The sequence below is a fragment of the Chrysochloris asiatica genome, unplaced genomic scaffold (genome assembly GCF_000296735.1).
Source record: "Chrysochloris asiatica unplaced genomic scaffold, ChrAsi1.0 scaffold00242, whole genome shotgun sequence".
Classification (NCBI taxonomy): Eukaryota; Metazoa; Chordata; class Mammalia; order Afrosoricida; family Chrysochloridae; genus Chrysochloris; species Chrysochloris asiatica.
Genome location: NW_006408760.1, coordinates 1,864,124 through 1,874,551, shown reverse-complemented (window position 1 = coordinate 1,874,551; position 10,428 = coordinate 1,864,124). Strand labels below are relative to the sequence as shown.

Genomic DNA, 10,428 nt, shown 5'->3' with positions numbered 1-10,428 from the left:
TCCGGCCCCGGCTCCAGTGCGCGACCCGGGTCGGCGGCGCGGCCGTGCGGGCCCGGCGGCGCCGCAGCCCATGGAGCTCGAGAACATCGTAGCGAACACGGTTCTACTCAAGGCCCGGGAAGGTGAGCGGCCCGGCAATCGGACAGGCCGGGGTTTCTGTGGTTCGGGGCTCGGCCTCCTAGTTAAGCAGGGCGCCCCAGACAAGCGACTCCGCGCCCCGCACCCCGCGCAGGCATAACCCCTTCCGGCCCATCGTCCGCCTCCTCCACACCTGCCCCAGGGATCCGGGGCCCAGGAAGGGGCGGGGGGTCAGGCCGCCGCCCTTGCGGGGTGGTGGGGGGGTGGTGAGGGAAAGAGAGAGGAAGGAAGTGGGGAGGGTGGGACCGACCCGAGTCCTGGGAGAGCCTTGTTGAGCCCTCTCCCAGGTGAGAGGTGAGAAAATAGCGGAGAGCGGGTAAACCCACCCCACGTGCTCAGCCCCGACCCTGCGCCCTGCCTGGACTGTCCCAGAGTTGGTGCTGGATAAATAAAGGTTTGCAGAATGAATGAACTTAGGGTCTGTGTAGCACAGCCATCCCAACACAGGGAAAGTCCTGCTATCACGGCTGCTGCATGCTGAATACCTCAGTACATGGGCAGAGATGGATGGACCAAGCAGGCACAGAAATAAGTAGGAACAGGACTTTGAAGGAAGAGAGCATGTCCGGTGGATTGCTGCACTTGCTAAAGTGTGAGTCTGTTTGGTGAGCCCAATGTGTAGAAGTTCTGAGCCCCTGGTAACTCTCCACCCAGATTTTGTCAGGCACCTGCTCTGTGAGGGTTCTGGGGGACAAGGACCACCAGATGAAGTTCTCACAGTTCTATGGTCAGTCTGCCCCTTACTTGCTGTAATCTACCTCAGTAATTTAATAACTGAGCACCGACTCTGGGCCCCGCCCTGTCCAGTGCTCTGGGAACCTAGCAATGAGCAAGACCCTTCTTTCTTTTTGAAACTCCAGCCAGAACAGTCTTGACAGCTTTGTCCACACTAGGTTGCAAGAGTCATCTGCTTCACCAACCAGGGAGAGCTGCAAAAGACAAATGAGGCTCAGACCAGGAACTAGTCCCATGTTACCCAGTGAGTTCATGGTTGACCCAGGCCTTGGGCACAGTCTGTAGGAAGCCCAGAGAGGTGCTCAGCCTCTGCCCACCCATGCTGATTGATCTCTGGAGTGTGCTGCTTGAAAGTGGGCATGGAAGTCTGGGTCCTCAGTGCCCAGCACCTCCCTTATCTCTAGTCCCTTATCGAGCCCTGGGGCTAGGCCTTCCTCCAGCCTCTGGGGGCATCTGCTGATTCTGTTCTGCCTTGTCATCCAGCCTGCCAGGGAGGAGGGTGGGGAGAGCAGGGCCAGGCCTCTCTCCCTCCCTAGGGCTCTGGCCAGTCAGACTTCAGGCTTGCTGTGGACACTGTCTTGCCTGGCCAGAGAGTGTAGGCATCATTGAATAGGCTTCATCCGACCACAGGCAAGGCACAGGGGGTATGGCCCCACTAGGGGCCAACCTGGCTCTACCCATTTCCAGTTGTATGGCTTTAGACAAAACTCTCAACTTTGAACTTGAGTGTTTCTTTGTGGAATGATTGAGAGTGGGACAGGAAAATCCTGATTGCTGTCTAGTGCTGAACCCTGGCCCCTGGAATACTGGTGCTGATTTTATTTACAGAAACAAAAGTTTTTTTAAAAAACCCACTGCAACCCAATAAATAAAGCATATCAGAGAGCCAGATCTGGCCAGGGGTCACCAGGTTGAGATGGTGGCTGTGTTTGAATCATCCTTGAGTTGACTGATAGCTTGGGGCCAGGGCTTTTACCAGCTTCTCAAAGTGATCCTGAGACCCTAAGGTCATTTGGGAATACTTGGTATGTATACTGTTGCCATCAAATAGATGTTCAGTATGTTTGCAGGGTCGAGCAGGGAGGAGTTTGGATTGTGGCATCTTAGGGTGGTGGCTGTGTGCTGTGGAGTTGGTTCCAACTCATAGTGACCCTGTACAGTGTTTCCACGGCTGTAAATCTTTATGGGAGCAGAAAGCCTCATCTTTCTCCTGCGGAACAGCTGGTAGTTTCGAACTGCTGACTTGTGGTTCACAGCCCGATTCATAAGGCTAGGTTCAACTTGCCTCTGTAACCTTCAGGCTCTGTGATTTTGGACAGATGGATTCCTCACTTCAGGGCCTCATTTTTTCATGAACTTGAGCCCAGTCAGACAAGAGTGCTGAAGTGAGGCAGCCCTCAGTCCTTTCTTTCCCAGGGACCTCAGTACAGGCAGTGGGCTGGGCAGGATGGAGAGACCCTCACTGACTTGATGGCAGTTCCAGGACAGGGTATTTGCATATGACTCTTGGCTGCTGCCTTGATGTGGACCCAAGAACAGGGAGGAGGAAGTTACTGGGGGTGGAGGCAGATGAAGAGTTGGGCTTGGTCGAGAAACCTGCGGGGGTGGGGATGAGTTCCCCTTCTGGAGAGGCCTTGCCGGGGTTTGGGGTGAAGCAATGACTTCAGGGTATGCTGAGTACAGGCTGCAGGAGCGTCACTAGCAGGTTTCCCAATGGTTGGCCTACCATGCTTCCTCCCCCAGGGAGCCCATCAAGGAACCCAGCCCTGCGCCCTCCCCCACAGCACCTGCTTTCACCCAGACAAAACCAGGCTAGTGGTCAGGCAAGGAAATGTGCTGGCCTGAGATTGCCTCTGAGTTGATGGAGCTGGGCCCACCGCTTGCCATTTCATCCTCAAGACTACCTCCAGAAGTAGATTTGGACCCAAAGTACACACAGAGAAATTGAGGTTCATAGAGGACAAGTGATGGGTCTAAAAGAGTGAATTAGAGATTCACACCCAGGTCTGTGAGACAAAACCTAGGCTCCTTCTACCATCTTACCCTGGTGGCCCCTGATCAGATCTGGTTCTCTGACATGTTTCATTTATTTTGTTGTAGTGGGTTTTAAAAGTTAATATTGTTAAATTTGTTTTGCTTTTATAATTGGCACCAGTATTTCTTACAACAATTTGGATTTCCTGTTTCTTTTGAGAAATCAGAATATCTGGCCACATTGAGCCAGCATTCCTGCCTGGCAACAGAGCACCAATCAGCTGGAGTTTTATTGTAGCTGCCCTGTTACAAGGGACATACCATCTTAGTGCACCACGCTCCCCACCACTCCCTGTTGTCTCCAGTCTGGCCCACATTTGCCATAGCTGTTCTGGCTCTATGTGCTTTTCTGCTGCTACTGTGGTCTCATTAGTACTGGTGAGAGGTCAGCCGGGTAAAATCAGGTAGGTGTCCAGGCCATGGAAGCCTTCCTGGGTAGGAGAAGGGACTCCTGAGGGCTAGCCTTGCTGCTACCACTGTTCTGTGTTGCCTTTCAAGCCTTCTCTGAGCCTCTGCTGTCTGTGATGTGGGGCCCAGTGATGAGGCCAGGAAGCCTTTCTCTTGGCCCAGGATGCTTCTGCCCTCAGCATCTCTCAGGCATGTCCCACCTTACACAGTTCCCACCACTTTGATTCCCTTCTCTATTTGTGAAACTCCTACCTGGTCAGAAGCTGATTCTTCCAGAAGCTACCAGAGAGGCTTTACTGCCCTCTGGCTCTCTCAGCCCAGGTGTGTCTCCATCGAGGGAAGGTTTGAGGCATGTAGAGGGAAGGCCAGAGGTGTGTCCCAAGGTGGGCTGAGCCTAGTTTGGGCCCTGCAGGCCCTCTAGACTGTTCTGAGGGTCATGGGGAAGTACGGTGGTGGCAGGACTCAAGACCCTGTTTGCTCCCACAGGTGGTGGTGGAAATCGAAAAGGCAAAAGCAAGAAATGGCGGCAGATGCTGCAGTTCCCCCACATCAGCCAGTGCGAGGAGCTGCGGCTCAGCCTTGGTGAGGCCTGGGCAGAGACTGACAGGCCATGCTGGTGCCGGGGAACCTCTTATTGAGACCTCAGCCTGGGGCAGAGGGGCAAGGGGTGGTCTGGTGGGCATGAAGATTGAGGCTGCACCACCCACCTTGGTTTCAGTTCCTGGGGCAGAGAAAGGCTCTTGTGAGGGGACGGATTTGGACATTCTGAGAGAAGCAGAGGAAGGAGCAGCTAGGCTTAGGGTGAGCGAGGGAATGGTGGGACAGAGGGAATGGTGGGATTAGGGGCCAGCCCACAGCCTAATTGTGTTGGGAGCCTCAGGCCTGTGCTCAGACCAACAAAGTCTTGAGCAAAAATCCCTAGCCTGGGCAGGGTGACAGGCTTCTTCTGTGAGAGGACAGAAAAGTCAGGGCTTATCTAGATTGAGGAGTTCTGGTGTGGCGTTGTGGGTTAATGCGCCAGACTGCAAAGCTGTTTGAACTGCAAGGTCGGCAGTTCAAGCTCACCAGCTACTCCTTGGAAACCCTACACAGGGTCGCTATGGGTCGGAATCGACTCGATGGCACTTAACAACAACAATCTAGATTGAGGCCCCTTTCTGATGGCCTACATGTGGGCAAGGGGGCGTACCTGTGGCTGGTCCAGCCACCCGAGAAGGAGGCCTGTCATCAACTCACCGGAAGCCACAGCTTCCTCCTGCACTTTTGCCAGGCACGCAGCAGGTGTGGACCAAGCCCAGTCCAGTCTGGGACCTCTCAGGATGCACCCAGCCCTGGCGCTCTGGCAGATACAGCAGGGACTGCTCGGAGCCAGGGCTTTGGAGGCAGATACTTAGTGATGTGACCTTGGGCTAGTCTCTTACCCTCTCTGGTCCTCAGATTCCCAGGCCAAGATGGAAATAACAGTAGTAGTGTCCACCTCAGGCTTGTGATGAGGGTTCCAAAGATATTCTGGAAGCAGTTATAACTGGTGCCTGGTGGTATGGGTAGGACTACCAGGCAAGCAGGCTCCAGTCTGTGAATGCAACAGCTCCCTTTGCCCTCAGAACGTGACTACCACAGTTTGTGTGAGCGGCAGCCCATTGGGCGCCTGCTGTTCCGTGAGTTCTGTGAGACACGCCCGGAGCTGACACGCTGCATCGCCTTCCTGGACGGGGTGGTGAGTGGGCCTGGCCCCGGGGTGGTGTACAGGCGAAGGTCCTGGGCCTCACTGCTGGTACCCCCACCTGTCGCTCAGCACAAACTCAGAGCTTCTCCCCCTCCCACCTGCCTACAGGCTGAGTATGAAGTGACCCCTGATGAGAAGCGGAAGGCATGTGGGCGGCGGCTGATGCAGAATTTCCTGAGCCACGCGGTGAGTGAGTGGTGATGGAGGAATGACGGCCGCAGGCAGAACACATCGCTAAGGCGAGTGCCCTGGAGTTGCTCCAGACCCCACCAGGCACTCCGTGGGCATGGAGCCCAGGGTGGTGGTAAGGGCCAGGCATCCGGCCCAGGTGAACCTGCCAGCAGCTCTACTGTATCCCACCTCCATGGGGGCTGGCAGGATGGGGTTCAGCAACCAGGTGGGTTGCTGTGCTGACATATCCCTGGCCTGCAGCCACCCCCAGCACAGTCCTAAGATCTCTGGCATTTGGCTCCTAGGAGTGGGCAGCAGTTGAGGGTTCCCCTCTCCTACAGGCACTGACTTGCCCATGGTCTGTTCCCAGGGTCCTGATCTCATCCCTGAGGTCCCCCGGCAGCTGGTGACAAACTGCGCCCAGCGGCTGGAGCAGGGGCCATGCAAAGATCTCTTCCAGGATCTCACCCGGTAAGGTCTTCCCTGCTCCCAGGACAGAATTGTGCCCAGAGGAGAGGCCTCTGATGAGACTTGGAAGGCCTGGGAAGCTCAGGGAGCCCATCCTGGCTCTGCCCATTGCTGCCCCCGTGCGTAGACTGCCTTCCCTCTCTGTAAGCATCCTTAGCTTTAGCACAATTTCGTCTGTCCCTCCTTGATGATGCCTTCAGGCTAAGCAGTCACCTTTTGGGAGCCTGGGGTGTCGGGCTGACCAGCAGGCTGGGCCTTCTCTCAACAGACTGACCCATGAGTACTTGAGCGTGGCTCCTTTCGCAGACTACCTCGACAGCATCTACTTCAACCGTTTCCTGCAGTGGAAATGGCTGGAAAGGTGAGCTCCTCAGAAGTGGGGCCAGGATCAACCAGGCTGCTGGGCCTCCTCCCAAACCTTAGACCCCTGCTCCCACAATGTTTACTCCCCTATTTCTTGCCTATAGGCAGCCAGTGACCAAAAACACCTTCAGGCAGTACCGAGTCCTGGGCAAAGGTGGCTTTGGGGAGGTGAGTGACCAGACCAGAGCCCCAGGCAGAGTTCAGAAGACCAGGGGATAGGGTAGAGCCCTGGACCAGCTGTGGCCCCCTCAGAGCCCTTCATCTCAAGAAGGGCATTCCATGGCAGCCACTCATTTGCCTGATCTACTGTCTCACAGGTATGTGCCTGCCAGGTGCGGGCAACAGGTAAGATGTATGCCTGCAAGAAGTTAGAGAAGAAGCGGATCAAGAAGCGGAAAGGCGAGGCCATGGCGCTCAATGAGAAGCAGATCCTGGAGAAAGTGAACAGTAGGTTTGTAGTAAGTACAGAAAGGAGACCTCACCCTTTCTCTGTCCTGTCTGCCAGGCTAAAGTCTCTTATCACTTTCTAAGGGGCTGCCCTCCCTCCAATCCTGCTTTGTCCCCTGAAATGTCTGGGAAGGGCAGGCCTGGGAGCAGCTAGGCTCCAGGAGTGGCACAGAGAGGGATCTGTTGGGTGGCTGTGTCAGCCCTGCCAACAGGCGAGCCTATGATCTCCTCCTTGAGGCTTGGATCCCTTTGGCCACAGGTGAGCCTGGCCTATGCTTACGAGACCAAGGACGCCCTTTGCCTGGTGCTGACGTTGATGAACGGGGGCGACCTCAAGTTCCACATCTACCATATGGGCCAGGCGGGCTTCCCTGAGGCACGGGCTGTCTTCTACGCCGCTGAGATCTGCTGCGGTTTGGAGGACCTGCACCGGGAGCGCATTGTGTACAGGTGTGGAGGGCATGAGTGTCTGCTGTTTGGGCTCAGCCTATGGAAGGATGCAGGGTATCTAAAGCCACAAGTAGGCTCAGGTTCAACCCTTTCTTCCCAGCAGACTGACTTGCATTGTTCTGAGCCTAGACTTTGGGGTCTTACTGATCCATATGTGAATCCTGGCTTTGTCACCCCTCTCTGTAGGACCTTGGGCTCCTTACTCCAACACCATTTCCTTTTCTGGAAGCTACAATGAAAATTCCCACTGTTCCTCCCTCACAGGTGGTTGTAGGGACTGAATGAGAGCACAATAAGGTTCCTGGTCCTGAGACCGTCTGCCAGTCAGTCCGACTTAGCAGTGGCGAGCTTACTGTCCCCGTTCATCAGCATCAGGCACAATGGCTCTTGCTTTTATTTCACTTGAGCCCCACCAGAGCCCAGAAGGAGATGGATGAGTAGCCCCATTTGACAGATTAGGAAAGATAAGAGTCAGCCCTCAAAGGGGCAATGATGGTGTCCAAGGCTAGTGTCCTGGTCTGGGCACCTTCCACTTACCTAGAGAGTTCTGGTTCTGTAACTTTGTTGTCTAATCCCTTGGGACAGGGCTCCTGCAGGGGAGGGGAGGATTGGGCTATTTGTTGTCTCTGTCAGCAAATAGCCTACCTCGCTCCACCTATAATCCCAGGAGGTGAGTGAGCTCAGCAGGGTGGTTCCAGCTAGCTCTCTGGAACACCGAGCAGCCTCTGACCCTGTCCTTCTGTCTCACAGGGACCTGAAGCCTGAGAATATCCTGCTGGATGACCATGGTGGGTGGGGTGCCTCTAAGGGGGGTGGGATGGGATGGGGTAGCCCAGTCCTGTAACACCTGCTCCCTACCACACACAGGTCACATCCGAATCTCAGATCTAGGGCTGGCTGTGCACGTGCCCGAAGGCCAAACCATCAAAGGCCGCGTGGGCACTGTGGGCTACATGGGTGAGTCTCTCTCTGCCTAGCCCTTCAGTCTACTGTGTCCCCAGCCCAGTACCCGGAACCCAGCGCCATCCACTGCTGTTCTGGAGTCTCCTGTGGCTAAGGGAATAAAATGAGTCAAAATGATGTTCCCATTTTGTAGGTTAGGAGACTGAGACTCAGCTAGGACCCATGCCATTCATTGTTGAATGCCTACTACTAGCTAAGTTGGTAGAGGTGACGATGAATGCTACTCCTGAATTGCCTGTGCTCAGAGTTAAAGAGTATCTGTTGGTGGTGGGGGCTAGTGGAAGGGTGTGCCCTTGAAGGGGACCCCATGACACAACACACGAAGCGGAGCCAGGCTCTACCGCGCCACCCCTTGCTTACTGTGTGGCCCTGAGCCAAACACTCGGCTCCTCCCAGCCTCCCTTTCCTCGATGGTAAAATGATGATCCAACCTGCCTCCCGGGCTCGCCCTAAAGATGAAAAGAGATAGTAGAGGAGAAAATTCCCACAAACCTGCCCTGGCATGTAGCGGGTATTCAACAAGCATTAGTTGTCTGTTTTCTTCTCTTACACAAAAGTCCAGAGATTGTACCCTGTTAGCCACATGGGCCCCATTTTGCCTAGATTTTGTGTTTAAATCAAATTGTTTTTTTTTTTTAAAGTTTGAATTTGTTGCCAGTGTGTAAGTTAAGTGCCTTTGAGTCAATTCCGACCCACAGTGACCCTATATAGGGTTTCCAAGGAGTGACTGCTGAGCCTGAACCGCTGACTTTAAAATTCAAATGACTTTGCAGTCTGGTGCATTAACCCATAGCGCCACACCAGGACTCCACCAATGTTTAATAAGCTAAATCATTTCACCTTAAAAAAGAGATTCCTGACTTTTAAAAAAAAATCGGAAGATGGGGCAACTGGTTATGGTCCCAACTGCTGACTGTACCAGCGCCCTTGTTTATCACCAAAATAATGTACTGTCATCGTCGATTCCAAACTGCTCAGAACAGTTTCCAAGGCTTTAAATCTATGTGGAAGCTGACTGCCTCATCTTTCTCCCAGGGAATGGCTGGTGGGTTCATTAATAGCCTAGCACTTAACCCACTGCACCAGTAGGGCTTCTTTGTTTTCCACTGTCTCCACCAAACCACTTTGGTGCTCACCTGGCTGGTGGGTATGTACCACCCTGCTTGATCCCACCCTAACTTCTTTGCCTCCTGCCTCAGCTCCAGAGGTGGTAAAGAATGAACGGTACACATTCAGCCCAGACTGGTGGGCACTCGGCTGCCTCCTGTACGAGATGATTGCAGGCCAATCGCCCTTCCAACAGAGGAAGAAGAAGATCAAGCGGGAGGAGGTGGAGCGGCTGGTGAAGGAGGTACCTGAGGAATACTCCGATCGCTTTTCCTCACAGGCCCGCTCTCTCTGCTCCCAGGTACAGTAGCCCGCAGGGGGACTGGGTGGTGGGGCTGAGGTGAGATAGCCTGTGCACCTCACACAGGCACCCTCACTGCCCCTGCCCTGACACAGCTCCTCTGCAAAGACCCAGCTGAGCGCCTAGGATGTTGTGGGGGCAGTGCCCAAGAAGTGAAGGAGCACCCCATCTTCAAGAAGCTGAACTTCAAGCGACTGGGAGCTGGCATGCTGGAGCCGCCCTTTAAGCCTGATGTGAGTGGCACCTGGGCCCAAGGGAGCAGGGCTGATCCAGGTGGGCAGGGGCTCTTGGAGTACTGGTCAGCACATTCGGTGCAAGTGGCAGAAAACCCAACTTACACAGCCTCAACAAAAATCAAAGATAATTCACTGCAGCTCCCAGAAGTGTAAAGCCTAGGATAGGGTTAACAGGAGTCTACTTGATGGCAATTGGTTTGGTTAGTGTCAACTAGTTACCATAGAATTGATTCCTTTGTGCATTTCTAAGCAGTGACTTTTCAGAAGCAGATTGTCAGACATTGTTTCCAAGGTGCTGCTAGGTGGGTTCAAACTGCCAAACTTTGGATTCGTGTCCCAGTGTTTAAATGACTGTGCCATCCAGGTACCTGAGTAATGCCAAAAGAAGCCCTAGGCTGATGCTCATTGGCTGATGGCTCAGAGGACATCCTCCTCAGGACAAGTTGACTCTCTCTAGAGTCCCATGGTCGTAACTGGCCACAGTTGAACCACTGGGTCACATCCCCCCAACTGAACTACTGCCAGTGGAAGAAGTCCATTCCCCCGATGAAAACCAAGATGTTATTGGCAGCAGGGCTGTTGGGCTGATAGAACACTGCTCCCTATATCTCACCCTCGGCAATGCTGACTATACCTCTGTGGGTGTGGGCAGGATCCTCCCACAGTGGGCAGCCACCCTGCAAGGACATGCATCCTCTAGTCATTGAATTCTAAGTGGCAAAAACCCAACCCAAACTTCTTTTTTTGTTTGTTTTTAAATTTAAGGTTTTTATTGTGGATTGAATGAAAGTTTACAGGGCACATCATCAGTTTCACATTCAACAATTCATATAACTTGTTTCATTACACTGATTATAATCCCCTTCATATACCATCAGTTA

At 53.8% G+C, this 10,428-nt stretch overlaps 1 protein-coding gene across 1 annotated transcript in view; it reads left to right on the top strand.

The window, feature by feature from the left end:
• Positions 1-6: 6 nt before the first annotated feature.
• The window catches only part of GRK6 (G protein-coupled receptor kinase 6), a 14,982-nt gene continuing 4,560 nt past the window's right edge, over positions 7-10,428 (top strand). Inside the window, exons 1-13 of the mRNA XM_006873454.1 lie at positions 7-122; positions 3,802-3,897; positions 4,920-5,032; positions 5,150-5,227; positions 5,583-5,683; positions 5,949-6,041; positions 6,148-6,211; positions 6,361-6,501; positions 6,750-6,940; positions 7,691-7,728; positions 7,808-7,897; positions 9,103-9,311; positions 9,407-9,544. Coding sequence (XP_006873516.1) covers positions 71-122; positions 3,802-3,897; positions 4,920-5,032; positions 5,150-5,227; positions 5,583-5,683; positions 5,949-6,041; positions 6,148-6,211; positions 6,361-6,501; positions 6,750-6,940; positions 7,691-7,728; positions 7,808-7,897; positions 9,103-9,311; positions 9,407-9,544 — 1,404 coding nt within the window. The 5' untranslated portion in view covers positions 7-70. The remainder of the gene's footprint in view (positions 123-3,801; positions 3,898-4,919; positions 5,033-5,149; positions 5,228-5,582; positions 5,684-5,948; positions 6,042-6,147; positions 6,212-6,360; positions 6,502-6,749; positions 6,941-7,690; positions 7,729-7,807; positions 7,898-9,102; positions 9,312-9,406; positions 9,545-10,428) is intronic.